Source organism: Manis javanica, chromosome 1 (genome assembly GCF_040802235.1).
Source record: "Manis javanica isolate MJ-LG chromosome 1, MJ_LKY, whole genome shotgun sequence".
Lineage (NCBI taxonomy): Eukaryota > Metazoa > Chordata > Mammalia > Pholidota > Manidae > Manis > Manis javanica.
In genome coordinates, this window is record NC_133156.1 from 224,617,897 (window position 1) to 224,635,926 (window position 18,030).

General features: G+C 42.5%; 1 protein-coding gene across 2 annotated transcripts in view; it reads left to right on the forward strand.

The window, feature by feature from the left end:
* The window catches only part of ATAD2B (ATPase family AAA domain containing 2B), a 149,663-nt gene that overhangs the window by 105,817 nt on the left and 25,816 nt on the right, over positions 1 to 18,030 (forward strand). The window contains exons 20-22 of one of the 2 annotated variants that reach the window (XM_037005564.2): positions 11,228 to 11,363; positions 13,326 to 13,522; positions 16,541 to 16,700. In XM_037005564.2, coding sequence (XP_036861459.1) covers positions 11,228 to 11,363; positions 13,326 to 13,522; positions 16,541 to 16,700 — 493 coding nt within the window. The remainder of the gene's footprint in view (positions 1 to 11,227; positions 11,364 to 13,325; positions 13,523 to 16,540; positions 16,701 to 18,030) is intronic. The other variant, XM_037005565.2, reaches the window with a different exon arrangement.

Here is an 18,030-nt window from a genome sequence, read left to right on the forward strand (position 1 = left end):
GAGATCTGGGAATGAGAGGGAACATACTCTTGAGAGATATGAAGAGTACCGTGGGGGGTCGAGATAAACTGAGGCTGTGACTCCGGCGGCCCATTGAGAGTCCCAGGGATCTGGGATTGATAAGGAGAATGAGCCATTGGGATATTTCATGAAACGGTTGGAGGAGTAATACTGTGGGTACCGTACCGGGAGTTAACCATGTAGTGAATGGCGCAAGACCAGTAGGGACATCCCCTGTAGGTGTCTGGCCATCGCCTGCAATAGGCTTGTTTTTGGTCATAGAGGAAGCAGAGGTAGAGAGAATAAGGGTAGCTACTAGTGAACACTTCGGTGGAAGGAGGAAAGTGGAGGTATAAAGGCCCAGAGCAGCCTTTCAGAGGGCAGTCTAATGTGGCAATGAGGGCAGTAACTTTTGTTTGATGCTGTGTGTAAGTCTGTCTGACTTTGAATCGCCATACAAAGGATGCTGGGGTGGCGGGGAAGACAATAGGAATGAGGAAAAAAAGCAAGAGAGCAGTAAAGGAGGAAAAAATCATGATTTGGGTATGGATGACAAAAGGGGTGAATGGGAGATGCGGAGTTTCAAGGAATCAGAGGGATGAGGCGTGGTAGAGTACACAGCGTCTTGGGCTGTATCCGACGGACTCTGGATTGTGACTGATGGGTCTTGGGTGTCCAGAGAAGGTGGGTCCTGGGTGTTTGGTTTCAATCTGGAGATATGAATCCAAGGGGTTACAGAGTTATCAGGCAGTAAGAGCTTGCTGGCCGAGGGGTGCAGAAAATAACTGGGTGTGGACCTTCCCATTTTGGGGTGAGAGAGGGCCGATCCTCTGGCGGCTTATAAAACACTAGTTGGCCGGGCTGTAAGACAGGAGGATTTTGGGAGGCGGATGGATCAGGAAGGAGCCAATCCTGATATTTCCACAATTCAGTGCGGAGGAGAGAGAGTAACGGAAGGGCCATATTGGGAGGAATTGGTCCTTTGTGGGAAGGGAGCCCTGGGGGTAGAATCGGGCGGCCGTACATGATCTCAAAGGGTGACAAGAAGGAAGGTTTCTTTGGGAGGGCCCGAATGTGGAGTAGAGCTAAGGGAAGTAAGCGAACCCAGTCAAGGTGTAGTTCTAGAGATAGTTTGGTCAGGATGTCCTTTAGAGTCTTACTGGTTCTTTCTACTTTTCCCGAAGCCTGTGGTCGATAAGGACAATGTAAATGCCAGGGGAGCGAGAGCGACTTGGAGAGGTTCTGGATAATTTGGGCAGTGAACTCAGGGCCGTTATCTGATTGGAGGGAAGTGGGCATCCCGAACCTAGGAAAGATCTGGGTGAGGAGGATAGAGGCAACTGCGGACGCTCTTTTGTTAGTGGTGGGGAAAGCCTCAACCCATCCTGAAAATGTATCTACTAACACGAGTAGGTATCTGGTATGCTGTACAGGGGACATGTTAGTGAAGTCTATTTGCCAATCTGTGGTGGGGACATTACCCCTTGCTTGATGAGCCAGGAAGGGTCGGGCCTTGAGGGGTGTATTAGGGTTAGTACATTGGCAAATGGTGTACCTGTGGGTGATTTGGTCAAGTAGGGTTTTGTCTTCAGGAGAGAGAGAAAAAAAGGATTGTAAAAAATGGATCAAGGATTGGAGGCTAGGATGGAACAGATCGAGTAAGAAGCAGAAGAGAGACTCTTTGTCCTGGGAACAGAGTGTGTCTTGTGATAAGGCTAAAACCGCAAGGGCAGACGGATTGTTGCCTGGTGTGTCTTCTGATAGGGCAACTGACCGGGCTACTCTGTCGGCTTTGTTGTTACCTCTTGCAATGGGGGAGTCATCCTTTTGATGTGACTTGCAGTGGACTATGCCCAGTCGGTGTGGGAGTTGTGAAGCCTCTAGGAGTTTAGTTATTAAGGCTGAATTAGTGATGGAATTTCCTTTTGTGGTGAGGAGGCCTCATTCTTTCCATACTACCGCATTAGACAAGAGAATGTGGAATATGTATTTGGAGTCAGTGTACAGTGTGAGAGATGTGTCGCGGGCCAGAGTGCAAGCTCTGGTGGCTGCAATGAGTTCGGCCTGTTGTTTGGTTGTACCAGGGGGTAGGGCTCGTGCCTCAATGACATCTTCGAGGGAGACTACTGTGTATCCTGCGTAGTGGGTGCCCTCATGTTTAAAGGAGGACCCATCAGTAAACCAGATGAGGTCGGAGTGTGAGAGGGCTCCATCGGAGATCGTGGAGTGGCATGGAAGGAAGTTGTGAAGGGCTTCCAGGCAATCATGCGAGGGAGTATGAGGAGAGTAGGGTAGAGGAAGAAGAGTAGCCGGATTCAAGGGGGGGCAGGGGAGGAAAGAAATGTCTGGATTTTGGAGGAAAGAGGATAGTAAGGTCAGGAGTCTGGAGGGAGGAAGATTCTGTAAACTTTTGTAGGTTAAGAGGTCCTTTAGGTGATGTGGGGACAGAATGGTAAGGGGTGCCCAAATGTTAGTTTATGAGCTTCTTTCTGCAAGAGCTGCCCAGTGGCTAATGCCCATAGGCAGGGGGCCCATCCCCGAACTGTGGGGTCCAATTGCTTGGAGAGATAAGCTACTGGGGCAAAGGATGGGCCATAATATTGGCCTAGGACTCCTAGTGCTTGACTGGACCTCTCATGGATGTATAATGAGAAGGGCTTCAACAAATCAGGAAGATGGAGAGCTGGGGCTTCCGCAAGGGCTTGATGGAGCTTAATGAAGGAGTGTCGGGGTGAGGATGATAATGGTTCTTCAGGGGGGCCCTTGCTGAGGTCGTATAGGGGTCTTGCCAACAGGGAGAAGTTAGGGATCCACGCTCTAAAATACCCAGCCAGGCCTAGAAAGGAAAGGATTTCTGTCTTGGTTTTGGGAACGGGCAGGTCAGAGAGGAGTCGTTTTCTGTCTAAGGTAATGGACTTCCTTTGTTGAGACAGAAGGAATCTGAGGTAAGTGACAGGAAGGGAAGAGATTTGAGCTTTGATGGGGGATACTCGGTAACTTCTGGAAGCTAGAAGGTTAAGTAGGGAGGCAGTGTCAAGTTGAGACTGTTCTCATGAGGGACTGCAGAGTAGAAGATTGTCCACATATTGTAATAAGGAGGACTCGGAGTGATCATGATTAAACTGAGGTCCTGAGCTAGGACCTGTCCAAAAACATGGGGACTATCTCAGAAGCCTTGTGGCAAAACTGTCCAAGTGAGTTGTTCAGAATGTCTTGTGTATGGGTCCGTCCAGGTGAAGGCGAAAAAATCTTGGGAGGAGTGGTCCAGAGGGATAGAAAAAAATGCGTCCTTGAGATCTAGGACTGAGAAGTGGGTGGCTGAGGCAGGGATCTGTGATAAAAGGGTGTATGGATTTGGAACTAAGGGATGGAAAGGGACGATGGCCATGTTAATGAGGCAGAGATCTTGGACTAGGTGGAAAGGTCCGTTGGTTTTTTTAACAGCTAATATGGGGGTATTAAACGGGGAGTGAGTGGGTCTGAGGTAATTTTTCTTTAAAAGGTCCTGAATGATGGGTTGGAGGCCTATGAGGGCCGAAGTGGTTAGGGGGTATTGGGCCTGACAGATATACTGAGAGGGGTCACGTAATTTGATAGAGGCAGGAGGACATAGAGCCACGGAGGGGCTTGTAATGTTCCAAACTGTGGGATTTACAGGGTGTATGAGGGTGGAACTGGAGCTTTCATTGGGTAGAGAGGGGTCATTGGCTATGAGGGCCATCAGAAAGGGAGTACTGGGGGCTGTGGGAGTGGATATAGTTATGGAAACATGGAGGAGAGAAAGTATGTCCCGTCCTAGTAAAGGGATGGGACACTGGGGCATAACCAGGAAGGAGTGGGAGAAAGGTATGGGATTGTCTTGGATTGTGCATAAAAGGGGGTAAAATCTGTTTACCTCCTACCTCGACTATAGGAGTAACGGCAGGTGTGGTAGGGCCCCGGTATTCTCGCAAGACCGAGAAGGTGGCTCCTGTATCTAGGAGGAAGGAGATGGGGCAACCATCTACTATTAAAGTAACCATGGGCTCCTGTTTGGTGATGGAAATGGTCGGGTGAGAAGCCCCTGGGCCTCGTCAGTCTTCTTCTGCCAGTCCCACTACGGCGGGCTTAAGATGGTGGTTGTTCGTCTAGTCTCCCCTTTGGGTGGTTGGGCAATCAGACCTCCAGTGGCCCTTTTTGTGGCATCTGGGGCATGGGGTGGTAGGAGATCTGGGGGAGGGGCACACCCTTGACCAATGTCCTTCTTTTCCCCACTTGAAACAAGCTCCGGGGGGGGTGCTTATTTGCAGAGGGGCGCCCAGGTTGTAGTTTTATCAGCTGGGCCAACATTTGGAAGTTGGCCTGATCAGCCTTTTGTTTACGGCATTCTTTCTCCTCCTCCCGGTTATGGAAGACTTTAAAGGCCACTGTTAGGATCTCAGTCTGTGGGGTAGCAGGGCCTTCTTCTAACTTTTTGAGTTCAGCTTTATTGTCGGGGTAGTTTTGAGCTAGGAAGTATGTCATAAGGACATGTCTTCTGTCAGGCGTTTCTGGGTCCTGGCTGGTATACTGTAATAGGGCTTGAGTAAATCTTGTCTAAGCTACGTCCTGGAGGGGGGCGATAATTTTGGGAGTCCCTCGGGACTCAGTCTGAGGGGGACTGAAGGGTTCTGGCTCAGTCTGTGGGGGAGTGGCACGGTCTAGCCCCACCTAGTCGAGCAGGTCCTGAAGTGCGGAAGGGGGGCGAAGAAAATAAAGAAAGATAGAACTGGGAGGGCTGACGCTCCCACACATCGCCAGCCAGCAGCCCAGCTTCTTGCCTCTGCCGCTCCAGTTGGGCTTGAACTCATGACTCTGAGGTTAAAAGTCCCATGCTCTACTGACTGAGCTACAGCAGGGATCCAGTTTGTTGCTTATGGAATGTGTAAACAGAATCTTCTTTGTTCTCTATTCCTGCTACATTGGCAAGTGGGGGAAGGGCATAGCTAAAAACAGGGGTGGTGTTTCTACACATCTTCAAGGTCTATTTTTAGAGTAAGGAATCTTGGCTCGTCTTTGAGGACAAGATATGTTTTTGTGGACAGATAACTTCCAAGGACTGCACCGGTTGTTCTCAAGCTTGTGCTTTCCTATGCTGCGTTCAGACATGGGGGAAGGTGCTTTCCCATTCTGCCTACAAACATGTGAGAAGAGAAAGGTGGTCCCTAACAGGGGAGAAACAGGTGATGAGGGCAAAGACATAGGAGGTCCCCGGGACCTAGTTAAAGGGGGGCTGAAAGGCTTAGGCTTAATCTGCAGGGGACGAATGCGGAGGAGGTGAGATGGGGGAGGAGATGGTGGGGGAGGAAGGGAGAAGGGCTGTTGTAGGAGAAGAAGTGGAAGGTAGTGAACGGGAGGCTTCTGCGGGGGTGGCAGCTTGCAGGCTAGGAGAACTTGGGGGGGCAGGGGGAGGAGGAAGTGGAAAGCTTCGATATAGGGAATCTCCTTCCATTTTTTCAGGTGCTGGCAGTAGTTAAAGAGATTGCCAGTGATGTTAGGATCAGGAGTTCCCCCTGTGGGCCATTGGTTGCTATTGTCTAGGGGGTATGTCGGTCAATCTTGGGAGCAGTATTTACGGAGAATTTTTGGTTTTATATCAGGTGTCAGGGAGAGGATAGCCAGATGCTTAAGCAGGCATTCAAGAGGTGAACTTTCAGGGAGGGATAAGGAGGCTCCCATGGCTGAAGGACAGAGAAGGAGACAAACAGGGGAAGACGAACAGAGATCCTCGGACTGGAGGCAGACCGCAAGGAGACAAAGGGCGTCCCTGATGATCCTTGGTGGTCTGCGGAATCTCGTATACGAGTCGGAATTTCTTAGGAAGTGTGGGTCGTCACCCAGACTTCCCTAAGAAGGGAGAGTGCCGGAGTCACGAGGTACCTAGCACTAGGAATTTTCGGCGGACGGAACGGAGTTCGGCGGACAGAACGGAAGGACGAAGGGGGAAAAGGGAGCGTTCTCATCCACAAAGGAGTCACCTCATTTATGGCTGTTGGAGGGGGGCCTGAGGGTCTGCTGCAGCCGTGAAGGCCTGAGGCGGCAATTTATGGCTGTTGGAGGGGGGCCTGAGGGTCTGCAGCAGCCGTGAAGGCCGGAGGCGGCAATTTATGGCTGTTGGAAGAGGGGCCTGAGGGTCTGCCGCAGCCGTGAAGGCCTGAGGCGGGGAGAGTTCCCTCCTCCTCCCCGAGTGTCAGAACATTGCCAGACGATCACGGTCAATGGCACTGCGATAGCTTGGGGAAGAGTGGCCCACTCCAGGGGAAAACTTACCTAAAGGCCAGAGAGGAGTGGTGAGTGTGATGAGCCAACGCCCGTAAAAGAGGACGAGGGCAAGCTGCTGCTGGTGTTGGGGGGGAAGATAGGCCCCAGTTGGGGTGTCCCGTCTCCCAGGTTTCGGCCCCAATGAAAGGAAAGGAGCGACACACAGTAGCAATTCACCGGAGATTTCCGCTTTATTAGGGAAAGATGCTGGGTTATATAGAAAGGGTCATGAATTGATTGAGGTGTCACTTCTACAGGGCTGGTGGCTATTGGCTAGGTGCTGGGATTGGGAGGGGAGTGAGAGGTGATTGGTCTTCAGGTGGCGCTGTCGGGAACTGAGGACCCAGAAGAGAAGTCGTAAGTTCGCCATCTTACTGGTGGGGGCCCTTCATCCCCGATGATCCTTGGTGTTCTGCGGAAACTCATATATGAGTCGGAATTTCTTAGGAAGTGTGGGTCGTCACCCAGACTTCTCTAAGATGGCAGAGTGCCGGAGTCACGAGGTACCTAGTACTAGGAATTTTCGGCAGAAGGAACGGAAGGAGGAGGGGGAAAAGGGAGCGTTCTCATCCGCAAAGGAGTCACCTCGTTTATGGCTGTTGGAGGAGGGGCCTGAGGGTCCGCCGCAGCTGTGAAGGCGTGTGGCAGGGAGAGTTCCCTCCTCATCCCCGAGCATCAGGGCCTTGCCGGACGATCACGGTCAATGGCACTGCGATAGCTCGGGGGAGAGTGGCCCATCCCGGGGAAATTTTGCTTAAAAAGTTTTGGCACTGATGGAAGGGACTGTGAGTGCATTTATGACTGTTGGAGGAGGGGCCTAAGGGTCTGCCGCAGCCGTGAAGGCATGAGGCAGGGAGAGTTCCGTCCTCATCCCCGAGCATCAGGGCCTTGCCGGACGATCATGGTCAATGACACTGCAGTAGCTCGGGGAAGAGCGGCCTGCTCCGGGGGAAAACTTACCCAAAGGCCAAAGAGGAGTGGTGAGTGTGAGGAGCCAGCACCAGAAAAAGAGGATGAGGGCAAGCTGCTGCTGGTTTCGGGGGGGAAGACGGGGCCCAGTTGGGGTGTCCCATCTCCCGGGTTTCGGCACCAATGAAAGGAAGGATCGACACACAGCAGCAATTCACCGGAGAATTCCACTTTTATTAGGGAAAGGTGTTGGGTTATATAGGAAGGGGCATGAGGTGATTGTGGTGTTACTTCTATGGGGCTGGTGGCTATTGGCTAGGTGCTGGGATTGGGATGGGGGAGAGAGGTGATTGGGCTTCAGGTGGCACCGGTGGGAACCTAGGACCCGTAAGAGAAGCAGGAACTTTGCCATCTTAAGGGTGGGGGCCCTTCAGGCATATATGTTTATAATGGTTATATCCTCTTGTTGGACTGAGCCCTTTATCATTATGTAATGTCCTTCTTTATCTCTTGTTACTTTCTTTATTTTGAAGTCTATTTTGTCTGATACTAGTATTGCCACACATGCTTTTTTCTCTTTGTTGTTTGCATGAAATATCTTTCTCCAACCCTTGACTTTTAATCTGTGCATTTCTTTGGGTTTGAGGTGAGTCTCTTGTAAGCAGCATATAGATGGGTCTTGCTTTTTTATCCATTCTATTACTCTGTGTCTCTTGATTGGTGCATTCAGTCCATTTACATTTAGGGTGATTATTGAAAGATATGTACTTATTGCCATTGCAGGCTTTAGATTTGTGGTTACCAAAGGTTCAAGGTTAGCATGTTTACTACCTTACTTTCTGACCTCACTCACTTATTGAGCTGTTATAAACACAGTCTGATGATTATTTCTTTCCCTTCTTTTTCCTCCTCCATTCTTCATATGTTGGGTGTTTTGTTCTGTGCTCTTTTTAGGAGTGCTCCCATCTAGAGCAGTCCCTCTAAGACACCCTGTAGAGGTGGTTTGCGGGAGGCAAAGTGGTCTGTAGTTTTCTTTTTTTGTGGTGTCTTTGCCTGGTTTTGGTATTAGAGTGATGCTGGCCTCATAGAATGAGGCCTTAGGACCACTTCCATCTACAGCAGTCCCTCAAAAATACACTGTAGGGGCAGTTTGTGGGATGTAAATTCTCTCAGCTTTTGCTTATCTGGGAATTGTTTAATCCCTCCATCAAATTTAAATGATAACCTTGCCGGGTAGAGTATTCTTTGTTTGAGGCCCTTCTGCTTCATTGCAGTAAATACATCATGCCACTCCCTTCTGGCCTGTAAGGTTTCTGCTGAGAAATCTGATGATAGCCTGATTGATTTTCCTTAGTATGTGATCTTTTTTCTCTCTCTGGCTGCTTTTAATAGTGTGTCTTTATCCTTGATCTTTGCCATTTTAATTATTTTATGTCTTGGTGTTGTCTTCCTTGGGTCCCTTGTGTTGGGAGATCTGTGCACTTCCATGGCCTGAGAGACTATCTCCTTCCCCAGATTTGGAAAGTTTTTAGCAACTACCTCCTCAAAGACACTTTCTATCCCTTTTTCTCTCTCTTCTTCTTCTGATACTCCTATAATATGAATATTGTTCTGTTTGGATTGGTCACACTGTTCTCACGATTTTCTTTCATTCCTAGAGATGCTTTATTCTCTCTATGCCTCAGCTTCTTTGTGTTCCTCTTCTCTAATTTCTGTTTCATTTATCATGTCCTCCACTGTATCTAGTCTGCTTTTAAATCCCTCCATTTTATTCCATAATGATTGGATTTCTGTCCTGAGTTCGTTCCTGAGTTCTTGAACATTTTTCTGTATCTCCATGAGCATGTTTATGATTTTTATTTTGAAATATCTTTCAGAAAGATTGATGAGTTCAGTTGCACTTGATCTGTTTTCTGGTGTGTGTGGGATTTTGGTTTGAACCAGGTTCCTTTGACATTTCATATTTATATGTGGCGCCCTCTAGTGCCCAGAAGCTCTTCTCCCTGGAGCTGCTTAGTCCCTGAGCAATGTCAGGGGTCGCAGGGGAGCGGTGCTGGTGTGTAGGGGGGAGGAAAGAGCTGTTTCCTGCTTCCCGGCTGCTATGCCTGTCTCCACTGCCACAACCAGTGGGCCAAACACACAGGTGTAAGCCTCTATGCTTTGCATTTGTACCTTCCATAGGCAGGGCTTCCCTTTGGCTGGCCTGATGTCAGGGCAAGGGCTGCTGGTTTGCTAGCCTGGTGTGGGCTGGCCAGGAGGAGGGCGCATGCAGCAGGCTGTGTATCATGGTGGGGGGGCCTTGGAGCTGCATAGCCGGCCAGTGGGATGGAGCATCTGAAGCTGCTGAAAGTTCCCAACCTGCTGGGCAGAGTGAGCCCGGACAATTTTGTCTACTAGTCCTTTCTCCTGAGCAGTAAGCTCCATGCAATCCTTGCCCCTTTAGCAGTCTTCTTGCTGTTAGGAAGTCTCTTAGACTGCCCACCTTTCTTTTGTCCCAGAGCAGCCAGATATGGATCCCTATTTTCCACAAGCAGCTGGAATCTCAGTCTCTACAGGTATTCTGCCTGTCTTAGTTTTCCAAGCCCACTAATCAGCAGAGTACCATGCAATGTAGGTTCGTGCTCCTAGAGCAGATCTCCATGTCTAGGTGTTCAGCAGTCCCAGGCCTCTACTCTCTCCCTGCTCTGTTTCTCTTCCTCCGCTCTGTGATTTGGGATTTGGGAAGGGCTTGGGTCCTGCCAGATCATGGCTTTGGTACATTACCCTGTTCTGTGAGGTCTGTTCTTTTCTCCAGGTGTATGTAGTCTGGCACAGCCTTCTTTCCTGTTGCTCTTTCAGAATTAGTTGTATTAATTATATTTTCATATTGTATGTGGTTTTGGGAGGAGGCCTCTCTCTCACCTCTCACTCCGCCATCTTTAATCTTCTCCCTGAAATACTCTTGAATTCAGTGAATGGTTAGATATATACAACAAATTGAGTGGATTATCCAAAGTTTTCCACAGATGTGTTTCTAAATTTGAGATGGAATCTGATCTCTTGAAGTTTAATCCAGTATTTGCATACTGTCATGATTGGTACTTCTTTTCCATATTAGTGAATTTTTACCCTTTTTTATTTGCAGCTTCCAATTTGATGTGGGCTGGGAAACAAAATCACAAGGTTTACTCAATCAGCACATGCTTATTAAGCATTACTATGTACCAGGCCCTGTGGTAGGTCTAGGAAAACAGATGAGTAATAAGTGGTCTCCGTTCTCAGGGAGTATGTCTAGAAGTAGAATATAGACCTATAAAAACATGTAAGTTAAAGTGTGTAGACAAATGTGGATGATGTAAAGAAGATTTAAACAGCATATCTTGCAAGGGGGACATCTGGGGTCAAAGTCAAAAAGTAAGTGAACAAAGGAGAGGTAGGTAATCACCAGATGGAAGGAACTGAGGGACATGAGAACAATTGGCTTAATTTTGCTTGGGAGTGTTGCATGAAAGGTGGTATCCTTGAGGAATGTTCTGTGAAGAGACGGAAGGTATAGTTTATCTGCAGTGAAACTAGCATTGCAGAGCATATAGTGGAATATACTTAGTATGGAAAGTGCCCAGGGAAGGAAGTCAGTGGACAGGAGGTACACAGAAACAGTGTAAGAGGAGGCACTGTTGTTTAGTATCCTTCCAGTTCTCTATTACAGATTCTAGGTAATTAATTTTCATGTCTTACACAAAATGCCTTTGTGAAAGTTGCCATCTGAGTATTACAGTGAACTATCATTTTTGCTGTTACCTGCTGACTATATAATTAATATATTATAGCATAATTTATTAATGACTTGGGCAACTGATCATTCTCCCAATTCTTCTTTAGTCCATGAGGTTGAACCTCTCAAGAGCATAGCCCTAGGACTAGGTTAACCATCATCCCACATGAATGTTGAATGAACATTGGAAATGGTACCAGAAGTTGAAGAAATTGTAATTTGGTATAATTTGCAAGCTTATAATTCTCTCTATATTTAATGTGTTGTGTGTGTATGTGTGTATAGGTTAAATGTATCTTTAGAATACAGTACGAAGAGGTCTTGTATATTCAAAGGCCAATTGAAGAAGACAGAAGAAAATTTTTTCAAGAATTGATTCTCAATCAGGCATCAATGGCTCCACCACGAAGGAAGCACACTGGTAAAGTTCCTAAAGCCTTTAGGGAAATGATGGGGAGGCAGAGTGGAGTTAAGAAATACTTTTTCTTGGAGTCATTGTTTTTTTTTTTAACCAGTTCTTTGTGGAAGTGAAGCCAGTTTTTCAGGTTCATCTTAGGTAGACACATGTGAAAGTGGCATTGTGTTCACCTGATTTGAAGAGGTTGGGAAGTATACCCTCTTGTTAATGCTTTACTAATAGGTCACTGTTAATGACTTATTGTTACTGAATCCAGATGCTCTGGTAGATTTCACATTCTAAGGCTCGAAAAATCGAAGGAAAAAAAAATGTCCCAGACTCTGCTCTGGTTTAGTCACTTCAAGTCCTGAGGAATTGAACTGCCAGGTTGAGAGCACCAGGTGTTGTGCTGATTACTTTGCACGGCAGGGTAGGTTCGATGAGCTGAGAGCTGATTTTAACAATCGCCTCTTCTAGTTTATTTTATTTATTAATTTTTCAAATATTTATTATATAGGCTAGGCTCTTGGAAATCTGTCATGGCTTTGATTAAAGCATCAGAGTTTTTTTGTATTTAGGCTTTTAACATTAAGAGGGGCCTCAATATTTGTCAGATTTCAGTCCTCTAACTTAAGTAAGGACTGCATTCTAAGTCACTCAAAAGAATTTATTTTCCTAATGTTAAAGATGGGTAAAATATAAGATACCCCTCTTTTAGAAAATAGCAATCTTATTTGTTAAGCATTTTTAAGCCTCTTTACCCTTGTTCTACCTTTTATGTTTCTCATAGTTGTTTTTGTGGGATATTAAATATATTTTTTGTCCCTCTCAAGTCCTTGCTTTTCTATATCCCTTCTACTTATTTGTTTTTCATTGGTTATATTATCCAACAGTTTGTTAATTTTATTATCCTTCAGTCACTTCTTTTCAGATTTTGTCAGTGTTTTAAAAAGAACACCTACTGAATGTTTATAGTTGTGGTTTCCCCCAAGAAACTCTGGGGATCCTACATGGAAGTTACATCTTCTGATTGTTGGCTGTTGTCTCCTGTTAAGCTAAATAACAGTATTTCATAATATTTCATTATGAAAGTGATTCACTATAATAAGGTATCTCACAGGGTCCTATGTATATTTTAGTCCCATAGACGTGAATTTTCTGTGTTAAGGATTAGCATAATTCTTTTGTCTTTTTGAGTTGCTTCTGTTAACATTCATTTTTCCTCTTAGGGGATATTTAGAAACAACCAGAATCCTTAGAATTTTAATCGAGGTTCAGTGTGATACTAGGAAAATCTTATAAAGAATTAGAGAACATTATTATCTGGAAGGTTGATACTTTTACCTTTAAAGATTTTTGTTTTAGGGTATATAGTGGGTATCATAGGTTTTATTTAATATAACATTTTAAACTGGGTTTTCCATCTTTTCCATGACATTGGGTGCTTGTTTAGCGTTCTTTTTTTATTTTGCTCCCTGCAGTTGCCATTCACTGTCTCTACTGTGTTGTACTAAGAATATGAGGGTAGCAGACTTGTTTAAATCAGAGTTGTTTTGGGAATGGGAAGTATCAAAGAAGTTACTTGCCCATTTCACGTTCATGCATATAAGGCAACCCATTTTGAAAAGCAGTTTTAAATAAGATTGACTTAGCAAATTGGTATCTAGTACTTAACCTGAAGATATTTATGTTGATTTGAAATGTCTCTCCTAAGTTGTATGTAAATAATATTTCAAAATCAAATTATTTAAAACCATATCAGTTGCCCTTTAAAGGAATCTACTTTGAGTTATTTTATAAAGTAAAGCTATTATTCCCTAATGTACTTTCAGTTTCCATTCAAATTTTTACTTGCTGGATTTGCATGGTTCACATATATTATTTGGAATTCTCCTTTTCAAAGAATATTTTGAGAGAATGCCAGAAAGGTAATTGAGGGTCCTGGTTCCATGTTGGAACCTTAACATTTTCTTCTTTTTCCTTTAGGTCTTTATGCTATGGAGGTGCTTCCTCTTGCACTACCTTCTCCACCTCGTCAGTTGTCAGAATCAGAAAAAAATCGTATGGAAGACCAGGAGGAAAATACTTTAAGAGAGTTGCGGTTGTTTCTCAGGGATGTAACCAAGAGGCTGGCCACAGATAAACGCTTTAGCATCTTCAGCAAACCGGTGGATATTGAAGAGGTCTTGTTTCAGTAGTGTGCAAACAGTGAAGTTGAACTGGCTAAAAGAAAAAATATTGACATCTTTTTTTGGAAGGAAAAAAGCAAAGGCATGGATGAATATTACCCCTAGCCTGTAAAATTTTAATCCATGTGAAAATTACTAATGTCATCAGCAAACATCTGGTGACTTCTGGATGAAATTAGTGACCAATTTGTATATGTCCACTTAATTAGTATGGATCTTTGTGATCTCTTACTCTTCAGTTTAAGAAGAGGATTGAATGTCCATACTAGACTATTTTTATTCCAGGATAAATCCTGCTCTCAAAATCATATTGATATTAAATAATCAATACCAATTAATATTGGCATTTCCTAATATATGTATACCTTGTTGAAAAAGATGGCTGAGAAACCTCAATATGTCTTTCATATTTTGGAAATAACCTGTGACTGAGATGCTATTTGAAGTTAGCCCGTCCTCTGCAGCTAAATTAATTTTTCTCTCCAAGGATTTTCTCTGCCTCCAGTGGAAAATTTCTCACTTTTTATGTGTATTGTTTTGTGTCCTTGTGGGAGCATGGTTTGTGATAATGAGAATAGAAATTTTCCATTTGGAATCTACTATAATACTGTTAAAAAATTTTTTGTTTTTATCCTGGGATAATATAGTGTGTGGATGAACACAATACAGTTGTTACTGGCTGCCTTCTTATAGTTCAGACTCCATGTTTGAACAGCTTTGGTGTTTAAATTTTAATTTTTTTGTCATCTTTTTAAAAAATTTGAATTATGAAATGATTCAAAGTTTAATGTTGCATCCTTGTTGTGAAATCTGTACTTCAGGAAGTGAGCAAATTCCTTTGGAACTATTACCTCATCAATGACTGGCAAGAATGAGCTAGCATTAGTTTTTTTCCCGCAGACTGAAAATAACTCCCATTTTTTTAAATAAAGGGACTATCTATAATTTTATTTGTATACTCATCCACAATACATAGTTTTTATCCTTTGACCCCTTCAACAACCTTGCAAGGGAATTTATTGTTATTCTTACTTTCAAGCTAGGAAAACTGAGACTTGTTAGTGACAGCCAAAACTCAAAAGTTTTTAAAACTCAAAGCCCACATTCTTTACATTACATCACAACTACCTTATATCTTTTCCCACTGGAATGACAGGGCTTACCTAACTTGCTTTTGCAGTTAGTGCATATCATTACATATTTGTGGAACCTTTTTTTTTTCTTCTCATAGTGTTTTCAGATAATGTTAAAACTACTGACCCACTTTAAAGATTGTTTTAAATGTTTATTTTTATTTCAAATTGGGTTTAGGACTCTGATTCTTAATTAGTAAGAGCTTGCCTCCAAGTCAACATCCCGTGCTGGGAGTAAACCAGTTTTGCCTTTGCCTAAGAAAACTCTTTTTCTTTCTAACCAGAAGAGACTGTCAGATTTCAAATACCATTTCTGGTAGAGTAAGGGAGTGAAAGGGATAGAAACTGGTGGTCATGTAAAACTTTTATTCAAGGGTTATGTTTTCTCTTGTTTCTACTTTTGTTTTTTTCTTCTCAGTTTCATTCTGTATGGGTTCTTTGCTCTTCTAACTGAAAACATAGGGGATTCTAAGAAGGGTAGAGAATGGAAAACAAGATAATACTGAGACAGCCTAAAACAAAAATTTGTTTTACTTAAAAATTTATGTTCAACTAATGAATCTGAAATGTCTAAAAACTTTATGAAAATTCCAAAGCAAACTGCAGAGAAACAAAAGTTTAGAAAATAAACATTGAATTTAAAATTAAGCATATATGCTAAAATTTTAATATTTAGTAATATAAATTTATATAATGGTTTACAGTTTTTAAAACATTTCCCACATGTACACAGGTATGTTGAGTGTCAGAGCCAAGAATCCAACTATTATCTGCTGAGTCATTGCTGATTCAGTATAGCCCCACTACTCTACTATAAGGAGATTGATGAGATTTTCAGCTCCTAGAGGTTGAAAAATAAAACAATACTCACAGTCTAAAATGTTAACATATATAAAATATGTATACATGCATGTTTTACATATATACATATATATACATAAAATTTAAAAAACCAAGGTATCAGTGCCATCTACAATGGAGAAAACTAGTCTTTAGTTTCAAAGAGCAGAAATTATACTATCTCTAGTATTTGTTCCTGGACTAATTAAATGTTTCTAAGACTGTTTTTATATCAGACCTAATTACTTGATTTGAGATTTGCACTGGGAAAAGCAATAGATATATAGGCTGGTAGTACTTTCTTATTGTCAGTTAATATAAAATATAAAATTTATTGGGCAAACCGTGACTTAAATATCTTCTATTTATCTATCTCTTATGATAAAGAGGGAGACCATTATCTCCCAGAAAATCAGCCTGTAGAAAAAGGTGTATTTTTTGCTTGTTGGTTTGTTTATATTTAGGGACAAGTCCAGCATGACTATTACTAGTCATGAAAGCAATACTTAATTACATAGTTGACTCAATAGGAGCAGACTCCAAAGGAGCAGAATACACTTTCCATGAAACGATTCCCCCTAGAAAACTAAGAAAGAAAGAGTTTTTTGTTTAAAGATTTTAGATTTGCCAGATAACTTATCTAATAATATAAAATGTTTCTTTTTATTTTCTTTAAAAAATTTTTTCTTGAGGTAACATTTATTGACTCTCTTATTGGGTGCCTTTACCCATATATTCTCTTCTCAGGTATGTCCAAAGGATTAAAAAAAAAGCTGACACAATTGGTTTCATATTTCAAGATGAGAAACTTTTCAGAGTTGATTTAGATTTGACTTGAAACTGAAGCTTTTCATGGAAAGTATGACACAGTAACTTTAGTAGCATAAATTGCTCTGTAATTTTATCCTTATTTGTAATTACTTCTTAGATATCTAGATTTAAATTTTAAATAGCTGTGTGGTTTTTAGTTTGTGTTTTTATGAGTAGATTATCTGAAATACCAGAAATAATTTTCATTAAAATATCCTGCTTGATTTAGGTTTCAGATTATCTTGAAGTAATCAAGGAACCGATGGATTTATCAACAGTAATAACTAAAATTGATAAGCATAATTACCTGACTACTAAGGATTTCCTGAAAGACATTGACCTCATCTGTAGCAATGCTTTAGAGTACAATCCAGATAAGGACCCAGGAGGTAAGGATAGACTGGGCAAGAAGATTCACTTTGATGATCAATGAAAAAATAGTTTAAAATTTTAATACTAAAATATGCCTATGTTTCAGATAGATAAATTAATTTGAATGATATACTACTATATTTAGAAACTTGATGAGAAACTCATAATACACTTAAGCATTACATTTATTAAGTAATGTTCTTAAGGTGGAAGATTTCATTATTGTAGGTATTTATGTTCAAGGTTTAGTTTTTTTCATTTACCTTCCACTTTTTATACTTAGATTCTAATTTTGTTCAGGTAAAATGGAAAACTGAGTAATTAGGAATTTAATTTTTAAGTTTACTTTTTTAGTTAATATCACCAGTGCTGATAAACTCTGGGAATTTCAGATGTGTGGGAACTTATTATAGGATAAATTTACATATCAAAAGACCTCCTTAGGTAGATTTGCTTGTTTTATAGATTGTAATTTTATTTTTTTTACTCCTAATCCCACCCCACACCCAAGTCTATAGTCCCGGCTCTTTCAGTACTTTCCAGGGAAGACTGCCAAGAACAAATCTGTAGTTAAACAAGATGAATTGATTGGAGAATGTATATCATGAGGAACTGTCTTGTATTGAACTTGTGTTAAGTGATTTTAGGGAGGATTCAAGGAAGGTAGAGCTCTACATTGGATTGGATCCTCTTAGGAAATGGGATAATTTTGTGATTAGGTATTTTAAGAATCTGAAGGCAAGAAGAATGGAGCAAGGCTAAAGCTGTGATTGGTAAAACACCAGCAGTCATTCATATTATCCAGGACAATATAATATAAAAAAGATTATGGCTTTCTCACAGTTAGAGTTGACATGGTACACTTACAACTTTCCTCCTTCACTGTTGTGGACGCAGAAAGTGTGATATAATTCAAAAGCATGATTTTGGCTCTGTTCAGATTATTTCATATCTTTAGTCAAGAGGCCTGTTTTTTTCTTAGCAACAGAACCACTTGTTATGCATTAGAAAAACAACCTCAGGGTCTGTTGTGTAGCAAGCGGAAATTACATGAATGTTGTATTACTTTTACAAGCTCCCCGGAGTATTTGAAAGCTTGCAGTGTTCTGTTTTGCAGAATACTTGGCCATTTGGGAAACAAACTACCATATACGTAGAAGTCAAAAGCCAACATTTTGAAAGCTGTACATGTTGCCTAAGTGTTTACCCAGATTCTTTCCCTTCCTTCAGGATAATGTAGACATAAGTAGCCATAAGAATTTTATCTTGTCAGTTCTAAATGTGACCAGTATCAGATATTTGACTGGTGTGTGATATTATTATTTTATTTTTTAGGTGTGTGATATA